Source organism: Zeus faber, assembly GCF_960531495.2.
Source record: "Zeus faber genome assembly, chromosome: 5".
NCBI lineage: Eukaryota > Metazoa > Chordata > Actinopteri > Zeiformes > Zeidae > Zeus > Zeus faber.
Window position 1 is genome coordinate 3654113 of NC_137192.1, and position 18968 is coordinate 3673080.

Here is an 18968-nt window from a genome sequence, read left to right on the forward strand (position 1 = left end):
TAAAAACCCACTACCCTTTTTTACGGAAATCGGATGCTTCCATTACCCCACGCTTCCATTCACAGCCATACCGGCATTGTCCTGGAAATGATACTAGGTCGAGAGTGGGGAAATTCACGAAACTGGCTCCTGTTTCCGCATTACTCCAATACGGAACATTGCCTGGAGATTTACATCTTTGAGTGAAAATTGGAGAATATACTTTAATTTTTTATTTTTTCCTTTATTATTATTATTTATTTACATTTTTTTTACCTGTGCTCCATGCTGCATGCTTGGCATACAACACAGAGTATTTGTATGCTATTGCATCTAAGACAGAGTTAGTCTGCAAGCGGAGTTCAAGTTCTCAACCTGCAATGCAACTCTTTATTCTCTTTATTCAACTCTTTATTTGTGAGATGACTAGGGCACAGCTTTTTTGTTACACAAGACCGCCACCAATCCCCCTCTTTGGAGAACAATCTTACCATGTTTTAGTCTATAAACAACTAATCATCATTACTACTCAGAGTGAGTGTGTGAGTGTGTGAGTGTGTGTGTGTGTGTGTGTGTGTGTGTGTGTGTGTGTGTGTGTGTGTGTGTGTGTGTGTGTGTGTGTGTGTGTGTGTGTGTGTGAGTGTGTGTGTGTGTGTGTGTGTGTGTGTGTGTGTGTGTGTGTGTGTGTGTGTGTGTGTGTGCACACTGGTGAGTGCACGGTACCTGTCCCAATTAGTTCTGGTGTATGAGGTCGTAATTATATCGTAGCGCCTCCAAGTAGCGGAAAAGGCTTTGCAGCCACCCCTGAGTCCCGTAGCCGTATAGATACTCCACGACCACAGGAAAGCCTCGAGCACCATGCCCTGCAGCCACAGAAGACCCCCCCAGCCCCCAGAGAAGCCAGAAGCCCGTGGAGCCTAAACCAGTTCCAGAGAGTGCGAGGAGACCCTGCACCCCCGACGTGCACACGTACAACCAACCCCCAAGTGCAGGCATAAGACCCACCCACAGGCGCAGAACCCGACCGTAGGCGCCAGGTGGTAAAGGGGCTTTAGATGCATAGTGACACAGGTTGGCATATGCATCTGGGCCTGTGATTTTTGTCTGTTTACTATTGTGGTTATGGCACAGGGACTTTTCGCCAAAAATGTGTCAGCACTCAAGGATAGACGTGGAGACACCAGACACAGCCCATGTGTGGTCTAATATGGATCATATTAAGACAGCGGCATCTCATGAAATGAGTTCCCATTTGTGGAATAAGGAGCGACTAATACCCGTACCGTGACACAGATCTGTGTGCCTGAGGGCAAGGATGAGTATGAGTAGTTGTTTTTGTTTCTAATTGATATTGAGGCCTCCCGTCAAAATCTCCTGAAATGTAGGTTGGTTATGCAGTTCTTTCAGTCACTGTTTCAGTAGAGGTGTTATTTATTCTTTTTTCTGAGGTTTGAATTAGTTGAGACTTTATGCCTCCCCCCGCCCCTCCCTTTCCTTGGTGTACAATCATATGATCAATTTAATATCATATTTAAATACAATTGTTCTGTCTCTGAAAATGACTGCAGATACAGCTTTAATATTGTGTGTGTGTGTGTGTCTGTGTGTGTGTGTGTGTGTGTGTGTGTGTGTGTGTGTGTGTGTGTGTGTGTGTGTGTGTGTGTGTGTGTGTGTGTGTGTGTGTGTGTGTGTGTGGAGGTTATTTTTCAAAGGTGATGATTAAAGCTTAGAGGTGCAGATGGCTGTTTTGGCATCCCATGCAGTTGATAGTGGAGATTCTGTGTGTTGGTGTGTTTAAAAAAAATTGTGTAGTCAGTTTGTGGGGTCTAAAGCAGAACCCTCAAGTTTCCGTGTGTGTGTGTGTGTGCGAATACTAAAAGTGCGTGTTGTGTTGCAGGAGGGGAAGAAAAAACTGAGAATTAATTTAGTTGTTGTTTTTCTTTTCTACCCCCCCCCCCCCACACACACACACACACACACTATCCACTCTCCAAGACCCCTTCTCACCCCTCCCTGCTGGAGTTCTTGAAATAAAAAACAAGGCTGAAGAGGGGCGGATTAAAACAGCTGTGCTTAAATGCAGACAGATACCCAGCGTGTGTGTGTGTGGTGGGGGGAAGCTAAAGACTAAGCAAGGGGCTGGTGGGTGATGCCGGGAGATCATTGATTAAAAAAAGCCATCTCTTTAGCCCGAGCCGAATCCAGCCCGCCGCTGATACACGGGGGCCCCAACACCCCCCCCTTCTCTCCATCCCCTCCCTCACACTAGCCAGTTTAAGGGAAATGATAGGATGGTGGGTGGGGGGTGGGGTTCATTATGTGTTTGTGTGCAGGGATTGGTGTAGCGCTGAGTCTTGCCACCACCTCCATTCCTCCTGTTTCGGGATAGAGAAACGAGGAGAGGGATGGAGGGTAGGAGGGTGGGGGGTAGAAACAGGGATTACACGGGTCAATTATACACTTAATCTGCCCATGCCCCGGGGTGGGAGGGGGGGGAGTAGCGGCAGCGGCGCAGGGGGGATGGGGAGATTAGGAGCACAACTCATTGATTGACTTGAAGTATTTCCGCTGACCTTGGGTAGACTATCAGATTCGGGGGAGGAGGAGCAGTAGGAGGAGTGAAGCCACAGACCAGATTGCACTTCTGTGCCAAGCGCCTCTCTTTTTTTTTTTTTTTTCTATTTTTTCTTTTAATCACAGATCCCAACCCACCCAACATATCGCCGCTGCTTGCTGTTATGACTTCCTGGCAGTGTGTGTGTGTGTGTGTGTGTGTGTGTGTGTGTGGACAGTGGGAGGGGGGGATTGGTCAGTGAGGAGAATGCCACCAGACTTAGTAAATGGCTGGCGGTGGGGGGGCAGCTGCCATCATACCACTTTGCTGTCCGTGACGCTTTACCACTTTGCCGGCTCTGGTCACGAACCCGTGCGCCCGCATGCCTGCCTGCCACGGCAAGTGAACAGTTTAATCAATCCTGAGCTTTCACCGCACGCAAACTTAACTCCCGAAGTCCACTCCAGCAAATCAATCAGTCGTCCGTCTGTCCGTCAATTAATTATTTGACCAACACAAATCGCGTGGGAGGAGCGATCATGAGTTGTTTCCGCTGCAGTACTGGGAAAACCATTGGGTCTTTTTTCTGCCAAAATCGGTGTTGCGTCTATCGTAGGGCTTTACTGATGTTGTGCTTCTGGTCAGAGGCCTCTTTTGTGTGTTAGAGCAGTTAAAAATGTAAACATGTCAAAACAAGGTATTCCCTAAATAATTACTGAGGCACAACATTTTGTGGGAGAGAATCAAATAAGCCCCCTCACCCTGAACACAGAATCCCCCCAGGGCTGCGTCCTCAGCCCCCTACTGTACTCCCTGTACACACATGACTGTGTGGCCAGGTCCAGCTCCAACACCATCATCAAGTTTGCTGACGACACCGTGGTCGTGGGCCTGATCACCGACTGCGATGAGAAGGCCTACCGCGAGGAGGTGGCTGACCTGTCACTCTGGTGCCAGGACAACAGCCTCCACCTGAACGTCAGCAAAACCAAGGAGCTAATTGTGGACTTTAGGCGTGGATCACAATCGAGGACGCACGCACCGCTGGTGATAAATGGGACTTCTGTTGACAGGGTGAGCAGCATCAAGTACCTGGGAGTCCACATCACAGAGGATTTAACATGGACTTTACAAACAGACACTCTGTTGAGAAAGGCGAGGCAGGGTCTTTACCACCTCAGGCAGCTGAAGAAATTCCTTCAGCTGGGTCTCGGTGAGGATCCTCAAGTCCTTCTACTCTGGAGCAGTGGAGAGCATCCTGACAGGCAACATCACTGCCTGGTTTGGGAACTGTACTGCTCAGGACAGGCGGGCCCTGCAGAGGGTGGTGCATTCAGCTGAACGTACCACTGGAACTACACTCCCCTCCCTGCAGGACTTATTTACCAGGAGGTGTAGTAGCAGAGCCTGCAGGATCATGACGGATCCTCATCACCCCAACAACGGACTGTTCCAGCTGCTGCGGTCAGGCAAGCGCCTCCACAGTCACACAGCAAGAACAGAGAGACTGAGACAGAGTTTCTTCCCGCAAGCCATAAGAACTGTCAACTCTGAACTCACTAGGGGCCCTCACCGAGCCACACAAATAGGCTCCACTACCTTATTGTACTGTATGTAGCTATGTATGTTCTGGGTTGTTCAGTGTTACTGTATTGCTGCGCCGTACTGTTGTATACTGTGCTGTATACCTCACAAACACTACCTCACTTTATTCACATGCCACTTTAATGCACATATCTGTATATACTGAACATGAATAGCCTATCCCATATACATAAGTCTATCCCATATACATAAGCCTATTCCCTTTATCTATTTTGTACCCCCACCCTGCATTACCTTTGAGTTCTTATTTTAATTTATTTTATTTTATTCTATATATTTTATTTTTTTCTATAGTATTCGACTTACTGCATTGCGTTTTAGGAATCAGTTAGTTAGTCAAGTAGAAATTCTTAGGTAACTATGGTGTTCAGTCTAGAACATATTGTGCGTAATTACCGGGTGCGTTGCATTAACATTTCTTTGAATATATGTATTAAATATGTATATGTATGTGACGAATAAACCTCTTGACTCTTCACACAGTTGGCATACAGTACCAATGTGCGGCTTTATCAGGGTATACCTGTGTCTATACCCATATTCCCTGAAGAAGAACACATTTTTGATACGTTCTATTTCACCTGACTCTCAGACAGTTTTTCTCTTTTTGTAGGACTTTTTTATTTTTTTATTTTTTTCAATTAGGAAGGGGATCAAATTAAATACATCCACAATGAAAACGCACTTTGTTTTTATTTAACAGGAAGGACAGTGTAGCGGAGATTGCTCTGATCACACATGCGACCGTCAACATTAGCGCAAACCTTTTTTTTTAAAGGTTAAAAATACGGGAGATTTACGGTAAGATATTTAAATAGGAGAAAAAATGGGAGGGTTGACAGGTATGCCTCAAAAACGGCACACATAAAATATATACAGACAGCACAATTGTTTTTTAAATACTAAGATTTCCCTCATCTGCAGTTTTGTCATGGACATTTGCTATTGATTCCTCTCTGTTTTGTGATTTTTGCTGGTCTGTGCAGCCAACAACAGACTGGCTGTGAGAGCTGATCTGTGGTCAGGACCCCCGCTGGGGGGGGGGGGGGGGGGGTTCGGAAGCGCTCCCCTCTCGTTCCCCAGCCACTGTCTATCCCATCCCCGTCTCAAAAGTCACCTTGACAAGCGAGCGAGTGTTGAGCAGTTGTTGATATACATACTGTATATATGTGTATATACTTGTATATATATGTGTATATATGTGTATATACGTGTATACACTACTATATATATACAGTATATATATATACAGTGTGTGTGTGTGTATATATATATATATATATATATATATATATATATATATATATATATATATATATATATAATATGCGTGTGCATGTGTTTGTGTATATATGTGTATATGTGCATGTGGTGTGTGGATAGGATGATTTGAGCAGCCACACCTTACCTGGATCTAGAAGATTAGGTCAGGGTGGCTGCATACCTGTTGCTCATTGGTTGGGCTAACAAGCAGCAAGTTAAAACCCCCATCCACACACACACTCAGGATAGGCTATAGGCTAATTCCACCTAGCCTTCTCTCTACAATAAACTGATGTCTACAACCCATCGTCGTCTGTGCTGGAGGGCCCTGGGAACGGCACTTGGGTGGCGTGTGGCAGGGGGAACTGCTACTGTGTGCGTGCGTGCGTGCGTGCGTACAGGTACTCCTCACTTATCGACCGAGTTCCGTTCCTAGGACCAGGTCGTTAAGCTAATTAGTTGATAAGCGAGGACTTGTGTTATTTCACAGCAAGGGGGCGTGGCCATTGCGAACGCTAGTGTAGTGAACACTGACAGACTGCGGGAACGAGACTGAATACGGTGATGAGATGTATATAGTGTATGTATGTATATATAGTGTATAAAGGGTGATGCGTGATGAGATGCTTGATGCTGAGGATTGCTGGGATTGTATGCCTCGTACGATCCAGACTGGAGAACTGGTCGTCAGTCTGAACGGTCGTCAAACAGGTAGGTCGTTAAGGGAGGAGTACTTGTATTAGATTAGATTCAACTGATTGTCATTGCACAAAGTACTGATGCAACTAAATGCGTTTATCTGCATTTCACCTATCCTCGTAACTGGTCATTAATCTCTTTAGGCGGAACTAAATCAACTGTAAAAGGATTACACAAGCAAAAGGGGAGGAAGATAATGGTTGTTGTCCGTCAATAATAAACAAAAAAGACCAACCAACCTGAGGTAGTGAGAAGTGTGACGCGTGACGTGCGTGTACGACTGTTCAAAAAACGCAGACCAAAATAAAAAAAAAAGGTTTCACTTCTGTGTAATGAAGTCTGTAAGCTGTTTAGGGTCCCTCATAATTACAGAGAGAGAGAAATCTTGTTGTCTCTCTTGGATTCTTTTGGTCGAAATCCTCTATGAGCAGAATTTTCTCCAGGTCACGTACGGTTGATAGAGGCACCGTCGCTTAAGGACCCTCAGAGGCAAGATGTGGCCCCCGGGGAGAGGGAATGCGAGTGAAATGGAGATGTCTTGTTTGTCTGTTGTTTAGCGATAAAGGGGCGGCGGGAGCAAAGTGATCGAAGACACACGTCACTCTGCCCTTGCTGTGTTTATATATATATATATATATATATATATATATATATATATATATATAAAGCTGGGGGGTGGCGGGTTTGGTGGCATTTGTTTGATAAACTCGTCCCACAAAAGTGACAGCTGCTCGCTGGTATACGTGGATGAGTGGCCCAGTGCCGCTCCCTCTTTGTACATCTGTCAGGGCAGGGGCCGGGCCGAGCGGGGGCCACAAAGGAGGCAAATTGGACCCAAAAAGCAAGCCATTCACCTTCGATGGGCCCCCCTCGGACCCTCCGCCAATCCTGGCCATTCAGGTGCTCGGCGGGTCCCTCAAGTGCTTGCTGGCTTATTCCATTTGCGCTTCCTCCTATAGAGTCACACCCCCCCATCCCACATCCCTCCCCCGAGACCCACAAATGCCGCCCCCCCACCTCAGTCCACCTCTAAGCGGCCCCTTTTGTGAACAGAATGGCTCACTTTTCTCGGGGGCCCCCGGGTGGCGCCTTTTTTTGGTTTTGTTTTGTTTTGAGGTTTTTTTTCCACTACATTTTTTTCCCCTTCCTCCGTTCTCTTCCACCGCCAATGCTTTTCCCCCCTCGGTCATTGTGTGTTGACTCAATGACACGTCGCAAGGATTGCGGTTCCAACTGTTCTGTTCCTCGTAACATACCTGCAACACAAACCCCACTCAACACACGCACACACACACACACACACACACTCACTCAGGCACACTGCACGACAACGCCCCTTACATCAGCGGTGCGCATAACCCCGCTTTCCTTACAAAACAATGGAAAAAATAACCACAGCCTAGTGTTTTTATACCTTGTTCAAGCTCTCTTTGGCTGTTAAAACGACACCTGAAAGACAGGGGTGGGGGGGTAGGACCAGTGGCAGGCCTTTTTTTTGTACAAGACCCGAAATTGTCAGAGTGACAAGGAAAAAAAAAAAACCTCTGTTGTTGTCGTTGGTGGTGTTTTATTCCTCTGACACCAAAGGGTCACTTTGATTGGACACTCACCTTAGCCAGTTTACCTCATTCTCCCACCAGCGGCTCGGCAGTCAAATGGGGGAATGTTTTTTGTTTGGGGGGTGGGGGGGCAGAAGCTCGCCGAGGCCTGAAACTTTTATTTCGGTAATTTCTCCCACAGCTAGAAGGAGAGCAGAGATGGGATGGGATAGAGAGGAGGGAGGAGGTAATAGAACACAAGAGAAGAAGGAGAACAGAGGAATGGATAAGTGGAGACGAAGAGTGGTGGGGACCCAGAGGAACGACTACACCAGGGCCTTGACACTGAGTGCCGTCAAGCTTGGCAGGCGAGGGAGGCGGAGAGGGAGAGAGGGGGAGAGAGAGAGAGAGAGAGAGAGAGAGAGAGAGAGAGAGAGAGTTGGGGGGGTAAAGCCACCAGTGTGAGTTACTATGGTAATGAAGTGTCGTCATCAATGCCCCCCAACCCCTCATCCGCTCTCTGTCTTTCCGCTGAGCTGGTCAGTAACAGGACTAGAATAGGCCAGCGGTGAGCCCTGAAAAACAGAGCAGGTAGGATTAGACAGGCCCTTTTGTTCTAAATGCATAATGTCTCACAGTCACATTTAAAGACACCCCCTCCCTTGGTTGCTTAAAGGCCTTCCAATTTAGCCATCTTGGGGTTTGGCGCTGGTGTGGGATGGCACCCGTGAAAACTACGCCATAATCGGACTACACCCAATGGCCTTTCACAGCCCGCGACGCTCCTCTTTGCAATAAATGTCTGAGGAGTCGGTTTTGGTCGGGTTCCTGCCATGCAACTTGTTATGCCTACCTGAGTGCTTGCTGCTGAAAAAGGAAAGTTATGGCTCCATTATGGCACATGGCAGCCTTCCACGCCCACAAGAAAAGCCTGTCTCTTGGCATTAGCGTCACTGCAGCAACAATCATCATTCCATGCCTCCTGCTAATTGCAGACACAGCTGGCTCTCAGCAGGGCACTCACTACACACTGCAGTCTTGCCCGCAACACACACACACACACACACACACACGTGCAGACTTTCATCACACATAGACACATGCAATGGTTGCAACTCAGGTGCATGCAAAGTGTAGCTTTGACACAGACACAAAAAGACCTACAGTGTGTATATATATTTTTATATATATTATATATTTGTTTATCCTGGAATTAAATTCAGGAATATATATTGAGGGGTCTAAATCTGCTAATAGGTGCTTTATTAACCACCACTACTCTGAGCATGGAAGCCAATTTGGCGGACCAGAAGCATATAAACATAATCAGGCACATCAGCAATCAATATACTCAAAGTCTACCCCCTCCACCCTCAACCCCACACCTTCCCTGCCTACCCACCCTTCTGTCTTCCTTTCACATAACCAGACAAATACTCACACACACACACACACACACACACACACAGATTCAACAGAGGCAGAAAGAGGCAGAGTCCCAGGTTGCTTGTAATCCCTGTGTACCCCCTGTTGGGGGGGCCCTCCCTCCTCAGCCCCCAACATTCCTGGCTCTCAGTAGCACAAAAGACCCCTGAGCTCAGTCCCCGAGCAGACCCACAAAGGAGGGCCTCTGGCCCAACAAGTTGGCGTGTGTGTGTGTGTGTGTGTGTGTGTGTGTGTGTGTGTGTGTGTGTGTGTGTGTGTGTGTGTGTGTGTGTGTGTGTGTGTGTGTGTGTGTGTGTGTGTGTGTGTGTGTGTGTGTGTGTGTGTGTGTGTGTGTGAGATTACAGACCCTAAAAAAGTAAAGTTGTATTGTGTTTCTCCATGTTTTTTAACTTCTGAACAGCACCATGTCTAAATCTGATCTGGGGTCCTATGGTTTCCATCTCAAGTCAGTTATGTGTTCGATCAACTGTGTGACAAAGTTAAAATGAAGAGAAAAATGACTCAAGCCACCTCGGGAACCGCTACATTTTTGACAGCTAATATACAGAAAGGGGTGTGTGGGTGTGTGTGTGTGTGTGTGTGTGTGTGTGTGTGTGTGTGTGTGTGTGTGTGTGTGTGTGTGTGTGTGTGTGTGTGTGTGTGTGTGTGTGTGTGTGTGTGTGTGTGTGTGTGGGATGTTTTTAATGAGATAACGACGTCGCACATCGGCGTTTTCCCAGGCTCAAAAAAAATGTGAGGCAAGTGAGAGGCGGTTACTGGACTTCCTGGCCTACATCACCCCTGATGTTTAAATGAGTCAATCCGTAATTGATCATTAGAATATTGTAGAATACATTTCATATATTCTGTGTTTTGGTACAGGTCTATGTGCAGGCTGGAATGACAGCCTGTGTGGAAAACTGGAGTTTGACAAAATCACAAGTTAGAATCTTAGTCTTCCTAAAGCGTTCTAGTCGCCACCATTTGCAACATCCTCTCTAATCTTTTCTCCTCATCAACAGTGCTTAGTGACTCTCTCTCCTCAGATAGACTTTGCTCTCTCTACCCCTAACTCATGCGTAGTCCTGACAATTTGAATGTTGGCCAAGCAGCAAATATCCTTCCTCCTAGGGAACTTATAACTAGCTTTGACCTACAATATAGATCAGTGTTTCTCAAATGGGGGTACTTGTAACGTAAGGGGTACTTTAGGTTACTGCAGGGGTACTCCAAAAACTTTCAAAAAGTGTTTAAATTATTGGTTATACATAATGTTTAATAAAAACACATACCACACAAATACAGTACATAATTTATGTTAATTTAATTTTTTTCCCAATGCCAGTGAAGGGGGTACTCAGCTGAGAAAAGATCTTAGAGGGAGAATACTACGAAAAAAGTTTGAGAACAACTGATTTTGATGACTTTGTGCTAAGCGACGTTCAAGATTGTTGCGTGGCTAACACATCAGTTAGCCATGGTTGCAAAACACTGGTGTTACGTATATCCCCATTTTTTTTCCCGCGATGGTAAACAGTAAAATATTTCAACAATTCATGTAACCATATTATTCGTTGCCTTGTTGACATCAGTAGGGTAACTTTAGTTTTGTTATTCAAATTATTAAAAGTTCCATTCATTCAAGGCAGCCATGGCAACCTTAACATTTCAGCCATACTGACATGACTGATGACTGATAACTCTCACTCTTCTGGAACCCTAACCCAAACCCTAACCCACTTAAAAATAGGCACAAATTGAATTTGGATTGTCAATATTTCCTTGTAGTAATGCAACTTCATAAAAAGTTTGCCAATGATAACTCCGTATTTGTAGTTTGTTTAAACACTGCGTTTATTGCTGTTTTCACATTACTGCACTGAACACAACAAGATGAGCAAAAGATAACACCCTCGCCATTGTGATCAAGACATTTTCCTAAACAAATGATGTGTCAATCAAACTAAGGTTATTATCTATATTTGAACCCCTCCCGCTCTTTTTTTCCAATGGTGTAGGAGTAGGAGAGGAGACAAGTTGTCTCAATACCTGAAACAAAAGGCTGAAACATTTGAAAAGTAATTCCTCTAAGGAGGTACACAGAGATGTTCTTCTTTTTTGAAAACACCTTGGTTATACGTATCCCAAATTGCAAATCCATGCTTTTTGGCTACACCCTGTCTTAAACCATAGTTGTTGGTTTAATCTCAGCTGAAACCGACAAGTGCGACAGCGAGGGAGGGCGTTGGGGGTCCATATACTGTACAAATAGGGGGCTTGGCACGCACACTGAAACCCTCATAAGAAAAAGGGTGGAGAAGAGGCGGGTATAGATGGGCGAAGAGGACAGGAACAGAGGTTTGCAGATTTTATAGCGAAAACAAGCCACCCCCACCACGCACTGTGGCTTCCCAAAAACATGTGAAGAGTCTGGTGTGAATGCCGCTTTGAGAAACCTGTGTGTGTGTGTGTGTGTGTGTGTGTGTGTGTGTGTGTGTGTGTGTGTGTGTGTGTGTGTGTGTGTGTGTGTGTGTGTGTGTGTGTGTGTGTGTGTGTGTGTGTGTGTGTGTGTGTGTGTGGTGGGCTGGTGTCAAAAGGGGGCAGGAGGTCGCTCTGTCTCCCAGCTCTCGCTCCAAGGGGGATGGACCAACAGATGTACGTGTGTGTTTCTTTTGTGTGTGTGCGTCTATAGTACGTGCAAATGTGAAACGCTGGGGCGTGGGTGCACATGTACGCGGAGCACACTCGCGCACACACACACACACACAGGGAGACGTACCGATTCAGCCCCCTGCTCCAGTCCCTCCAAGCCCTTTCTTCAGATGGAACTCGTTAGAACGTCCCAGATTTAATCGTGTCGGGTTATGGCATTATGTATTCAGAGCCATATTACGCTTGTTTTGGCTGCCGGCAAGTGCAAGCCCCCTGCCGATCCCTCTGCAACCTAACAAAAAAAGATTGAGCCATAGTGAATCTGTCTGTTCCGACGGATGCCTTTGTCAAACTCTAAGGAGCAAAGTGAGTGGTGGTGGTGGGGGGGGAGCACTGTTCATTTGACAAGCTTTGAAGAGGCTTTCAACTTTACTATAAGTGGGCATGTGGACCCCGACCAGACTTAAGCTACATCTTACTACTTCCCTGGACGTTGACACATGTACTATCAGAGGTGGGGGGGGGGATTGGTGACTTGTCAACGCTGGACTTTTTGGAGTTGTTGAAAAGCTTAGACTCCTGTCTCGTCAGTGAAAGGTACAGCTCCATCTTCACCAGCATCGCTGGTGGTGGTGTCAAGAGAACCATTTGGAGATCGCAAGGCATGAGGGATTGGAAAATTCAACCGACGGGTCTATCAAGCCCGAACGGGCGTGTCAGAAGGATGGGTGGAAAAAAATGTAATGAAGTGAGCAAAGGGAAGTGAAAGTGAAGGAGACAGATTTAAAAACTGGGGAAAAAACCATGGAGAAATTGGATGATGCACAAAGACAAGTTAATTCAAAACACTCATAAAACACAAACTAAGGTAATTAAGCATTAAACCTTTTAGGGAGTACAGTTGCTTGTCACACCAGCAGTATTTATTGCAGCCTTGGCTTGAATACTTTGTGGTACTATTTTTTAACCTCCGGTGACACATTTGTGGTATAAAATGGCACAGATCTTTACAGGATACTGCGAAGTGACGAAGGCCGCACTGTATTTTCTGAGAGGAGGATTGAGCAAGTCGTAGAATGATTAAAAAGCTAAAAATGGTCCACGGTTAAAGAATGTGTGGTTACCAAATGATGAAAAGAAGTGTAGCACACTAAGGAAACCATGGAAGAAGAAAGGGGAACGGGGGAATTATTGCAAACAACATTCGGGCATCCATTGCCTTTATTGGTGCCACTGTGTATCTCTGGCCCCAGGTAGGACCAAAAAATGGCCATTTCACAAAAATGGCCGCAGATGGGAGCTGTGATATAGCTCTTCACAAAGAATTGCAAGAGAAAGGGAGACATGGGGAGCAGAGGGAGAGCCAGTCAGTCAGTCAGTCGCTCCAGGCCTGGCCTCCCTGCAGGGGGTTGTGCTCGGGGCGAGATCACAGGCCTGCTGCCATGGCGATGCCTTCACAGGCACACAGCGATATAGAGGAAGCTGCTGGCACCAGGTCGCCACGCTGAATCACCCCCCACCCTCCAACACCCCCGCCCTCTCTCCGGCACAGCCCTATATCTAGTGAACCCACATCTAAAGGAACCGAGTTTGACCTACATGTGGAGTCCTCAGACTCATCCATTGGCGGTCATCTCCCAGGTACAGGATAGGCAGCATTTGTTCAAGTGGCATATAACTGCTGGACCTTTTGGCCAAATTACATCTTGACTGTAGGTGCTATCTCTCTCGGTGAATCCACACAACTGTTACAAGTCGCACCATATGGATTGACGGTGCAAGTGTAAGACAACTTACACTTGCACCGTCAATCCATAAAAAGACATGCTTGAGATCTCTCACTTATCTGTCTGAATCCCCTGCTTTCTACCCCCCACCCCTCAAACCCCACCCAGCCCCAATTTCATTCCGCTCTGACCCCTAACTGTTGAAAGTCAGTCGGCTTCTATTAGGATCAGCCCGTTCTCGTCATTACCCATCAATTAGACAGAGTGGTGGTGGTGGGGGTTGGGGAATGGCAGCGGGCCCACAGACAAACATCTGCAGTCTTTCAGCTCAGCTTCTACACGAATGGCGCTGAGGAAGAATGCCGGGGATGCACCGTCACTCGCTGAGCAGGGAAGTTGTGAGTGATGACTCGCAACTGGGCCCCTAGTATGAGGGAGGCCAAGTTGAGCAGACGGAAAAGGGCCACATCTTTACCATTGTTAAGAGGGTAGAGTTTGTTTGTTTTCATGTTAGGGATATAACCTACAATGGATTACTGTGTAAGAGGTACAGTGCTCCCTGCTCAGAGTTATTTGTCACGTTACACTAAGCTTGGAGTGCCTCAACTTCCAACCGTTATCTTCAGTGGAGCAATGGAGGGGAGATGGTTCCCAGTTTTCTTAGTTTCCTCAGGCTTAGTTTCCCTGAATCATATACCAAGACAAGGGACAAGGAGCTGCACCGTCCAAAAGGAAGACGAAACTAAACTAGACTTAGGAGGACAAAAAAAATTGGTTGAGTTATCTGTTGACAGGATGTAAAATTGTACTTGGTGTCTTAAAGGAAGAAAACACACATTCTTAAAATATTGTGTGTGTCTGTGTGTGTGTGTGTGTGTGTGTGTGTGTGTGTGTGTGTGTGTGTGTGTGTGTGTGTGTGTGTGTGTGTGTGTGTGTGTGTGTGTTGCAGCAATGGTACACCAGCACCATGAATCTTCTAGGGACGTGGCTGACTGACCGCATGGACCTGCAGCTCCACGTCTACCAGCTAAAGATCCTCATCAGAGTTGTGAAGGTGGGGATGTGGGGGAACTCGAACAGAAGCCTTTTTCATGATCATATTTATACACGTTTCCAATAGTCCCAAAAGTCATACTTTACATCAAATATAGCTATATAATTATATATAATCACATAGACTAATCACAATCACACATACAAACAAAAATAAAACATATTGCATGTGCCAGAATATTGATAAGGATGGCCTGAATGATACAATTAGTGCAATAAATAACGTACGAAAGATAGGAAGGACAAAAAACGTGACTTAAGGCAATTAAATGTAAAAACTGTAGGGGAAAAATGAACAGCCTCAGTTGGTTAAGGCCTATATGGACACGGGCACGAACACATCGTCAGAAAAGCACTGCCAATCCTTTCTGAGGTGCTGTCTTTCAAAGCAGTTGTCTTTACAAGATCAGGAATTCTGGGATCAGCAGTCTAGTCCATGTACAGTATATACTGTATATATCATATAATAGACTGTGGCTACTGAGCTCAAACTGTACAACACTGTACGCAAAACTTCCACAGAAAACCTTTAGAGTGCAAGAGGAGAGAGATGATGGCCTATTTCATTGTGCCGTCACCTTTTGAGATGGATTCAGCGCGGCTTGGAACACAAAGCGAGGTGATAGATAGCCCAACGTGTCGCCCCAGAAAACCGTCGCATCTTTTTCCCTGCTCAAGTATCCCAGGTCAAGCCACAATAACCACTGCCAAGTGCATGCTGTATCAGGCTGACAACACTTGGCCCGTTTTACCAACATCTGGGTCAGAATGTATTTTTGTACGGAGAGCTCCTGAATTGAGCTTTTCTTCAGCCTAAAATACATACGACCTGAGTAAGTGTGTAGATAAGTGTATCCCAACCCTTTATTCTGCTATCCTGTGACCTCTAAAATGGTCACAAACACATAGAACTGTGTTTATTATTATGGCCAGTCAGTCTGAAACTTCAGCTTGTTGAGATGAACACAGAGCTGCTCTTCTGCCTAGAACTAATGATTTAGTACATCTTTTCAATTTGGATCTTGCAACACAAGATCTAGTTTCCATAATTTATTTATTTGAGTGAAATTAAATATTAAACAATGAAATAGCTTCATGGCACATTGGTTGAAAAACACTGGTGTAGACCTTTTGTAACATTAAAGGAATCACTTTATACATCATGACCTTGCTATGGGAATGCATCAAAAAAAAAAAGTTTTTTTCACGCACCATTCAGATTTCTAACAATTGGTTTTTCTCTTTACTCACTGAAATGCCCCTGTCTAGAAAAAGTACCGGGACTTCCGGCTGCAAGGCGTGCTGGACTCCACGCTGAACAGCAAGATGTACGAGACCGTGAGGAACCGACTGACCCTGGAGGAGGCCACCGCCTCTGTGAGGGAAGGAGGCATGCAGGGCATATCCATGAAAGACAGCGATGAAGAGGACGATCATGATAACTGAATACAACAGAAGGGGGAAAAAAACTTAAACCCCCTCCACCCCCCAACGCACACTGCCCACAACACACCGGCCTGACTAGGTAAACTGGGAGGCGGGACAGAGTAGAAGCTTTTAGAAGGTGTACTTGGATGTTACTCAAGAGGGCTCAACCCTAGGGCCAGAAGAGTAGCAACCGTGAGGTTCTCTAGTTCAAATGTTCATCATATTAGATATTGGCTATTTTATTTCAATTCATAAATCGTAGCTCAATGATATTGAAACAGGATTATTTTAAAGATTGCTAGCAGATTTAGTCAATTTGCCAACAAGGGGCCTGTTCGGTGATTTAGTATCGGTGTGATTTCTGAAGTAAGCATGAATCCAATTGTTTCATAAGAACAAATATTTCTGCTCAGCCTACTTGGCACACTATAAGCGTACTGTTTTCCCTATCTTTAGATGGGGAAACGCAGTGTCAGTGGCACTTTTAAACCCTGGAGCAACATTTATGCTTCCACCCCGAAGGAGCTGAACCATTTTAAGGTCGTGAACAACTGAGCGCATTGTGGTTGGGGAAAATGTCCCACGGATCCTAAACAATTTTGACGCATTATCTGTAAAATCTTGAGGATTACTCAATGGCACACCCCACCCCCAAGAAGGAGAACTTGGAGAAGCATGAAAGCAATCTGGGGCCGTACGTAGTGCGGTTCAGGGTCCAATTTGGTCCAAACTTCAAATCCAACGTCAGCCTGTCAACCAATGCATGTACCAACTATGTTTACTTTTTGACTCGAGCTGTAAATGTAAACGTAGAAGTGAAGATATGGTTGAGATTTAAAAAAAAATGTAAAAAGGAGAAAGAAGCAAAAATTTTAAACCATCATCGAAAACTCAGAACTTCCTGAGTCTACTCCTCCCATGTTCCGAAGCAATATGTATAATTGTTTCATTGGCGTCATCAAGGCCTTTTTACAAATGCTTTCCTGTAAAACACTAAAAAGCTTTTCCAAGTACTTCTTTAAATGTGAAGTGAATTCAGCCGTGGTATGTCATTGTGAACGGGAAGTGATAAAATTGACTCTCTCTATGTCCTTGTGATGGGTTCGCATGTCTTGGTCAAATCAATAAATATATTGCATTAGCGTTCGCCCGGAGTACACTGAATATTTCAGAATAATCACCTATAAGGCAATCAATTACCCTAACCTTATATTAACATAACACAACATTAATCCCTAAATATTGCCTGGTTTTGGCTGTCTTCAGTGAGATACAAAAGAAAAAAGAAAAGCTATCATCCTGACCACTCTTTACATAGAGAGTACCGCTGTATCACCGACAGGGTCAATTGTATCTCACGCATCAAAAAAGAGGTCGGTTGAAAATGCAATATTTTACCACTCGTTTCAGACTTTGGTGGATGTGCTTATAGATTTGTTAGTAATAATTTTTCACATTGTAATTTGTAATAATGTTAGGTTTTATGACATTGAAAGAATAGTTTAATGACATAATTTTGCTCATATGTTCCCGAAACAGTCATTCCAGAATGTATGATGTGTTTTTGTTGTTTTTGTTGTTTTTCACATTTTTATAATGGATTATGGGAAGTGAAGTCTTTCTCTCTCTGCCAATGTGGTTTTATATATATATGTGTGTGCGTGTGCGTGTGCGTGTGCGTGTGTGAGGCCAATTTTGCAAGTACTGCATGTCCCAGGTGTAAACACACGACTGCAAGTGTTTTGTTCCCTGTGTGAAGTAGTTAGTGGATTCATCCTGCTTCTGCCTTCTAGGTGAAACCACTCAAAGGCACAAAGGTAATTCAAATAAAGGTCAAACAGCAAATGTGGAAAGTATATTCGGAGTGCGTCAACATTCTTTCTATCTGTGCACCCCCCCTCCTTTTGGGGGGGTGTTAATTCCTGTTCTGTGTTCCGATTCGCGATACAAATTGCAAATTTTCAGTCCATTTCTGGTGAAACTTCTTGTGAACTTCGCACAGATGGCTAGACACGATGGGGATGTTCTGTCACCAGACTGCAAAAGATACATATTGTTAATCCGCGGCTCTGACCCGACCCCCCCTCTCCCTCTTCCTCCTTAACTGTAGTGTTTTCTTAAGAAAGAGAGTCGGGATTAAATGTTGTGGATTAAGTACCGCTTTTCTTGGGAGTTTATATTACCATCCAGAAGGAGATTGGAAGAATTGCCCGGGATCAAATCAAGAATAGCCAAAAAAACAAATCAAGAGCCGGGATTAGAAATAATACAGACAGATATTAAGAGGAGACGTGATATCTTTTTAATTATTTCATAGATTGCTTTTGGAAGAAAAAAAATCCCTTCTTAAGAATGAAAAAACAGAAACAAATCAGGGGAATAACAAAGATTTTGGACCAGCTTAGTGGTAATGAGGTGGCTCAAGCGAGAAAATTTATAACAATCTTGTTTCTTGGTGAATGGCATTGCATGAGTGCCCTGTGCCAAAAGGGGAATCTCTAGTTCCCTGTGACCAGGCATTACTTGCACTCTACAGTTGATGACCCATGTCATTTCAATTTATCATTTTGAGTTAAACCATTTCACATGAACACTTTACCAAAAGCAAAATAATGTAGGCAAATAATACTGCTTTTGCATTAAGTTCTTTTTGCTCTTAGTTTAAAAGGTGCCTTGTGCCTAGATCTTCCAATCTAAGCTGGTCAGTGCCATAGATACATTTAATGATATGTAACAATAAATGCAATATTTGCATTTAATGTCAATCCTGGTGGTAGCTGTTCATATTCCCAATGTGGACTATATATTCCATTTCAAATGGAAAAGCTTTACTATTCTCAAAGAACTTCATGTTATGACACCAGAAGCAACAATGGAGCTAAAGGCGAGCGAGGCACTGCTCCCTGGAGCAGACACCAACCACGCAGTGTGGAAATGCCTTAACAGACTAAGATCTGGTGTTGGACGTGCAAAAGCCACTCTTGCCAAATGGGGATACCTGAATGACGGGGACGCTGTCTGTGACTGTGGAACTGGACCACAGAC

The 18968-nt window shown here is 45.0% G+C and overlaps 1 protein-coding gene across 1 annotated transcript in view; it reads left to right on the forward strand.

The window, feature by feature from the left end:
* The window catches only part of cadpsa (Ca2+-dependent activator protein for secretion a), a 171978-nt gene extending 154199 nt beyond the window's left edge, over positions 1-17779 (forward strand). Inside the window, exons 26-27 of the mRNA XM_080000884.1 lie at positions 14392-14496; positions 15765-17779. Coding sequence (XP_079857010.1) covers positions 14392-14496; positions 15765-15941 — 282 coding nt within the window. The 3' untranslated portion in view covers positions 15942-17779. The remainder of the gene's footprint in view (positions 1-14391; positions 14497-15764) is intronic.
* Positions 17780-18968: the final 1189 nt, after the last annotated feature.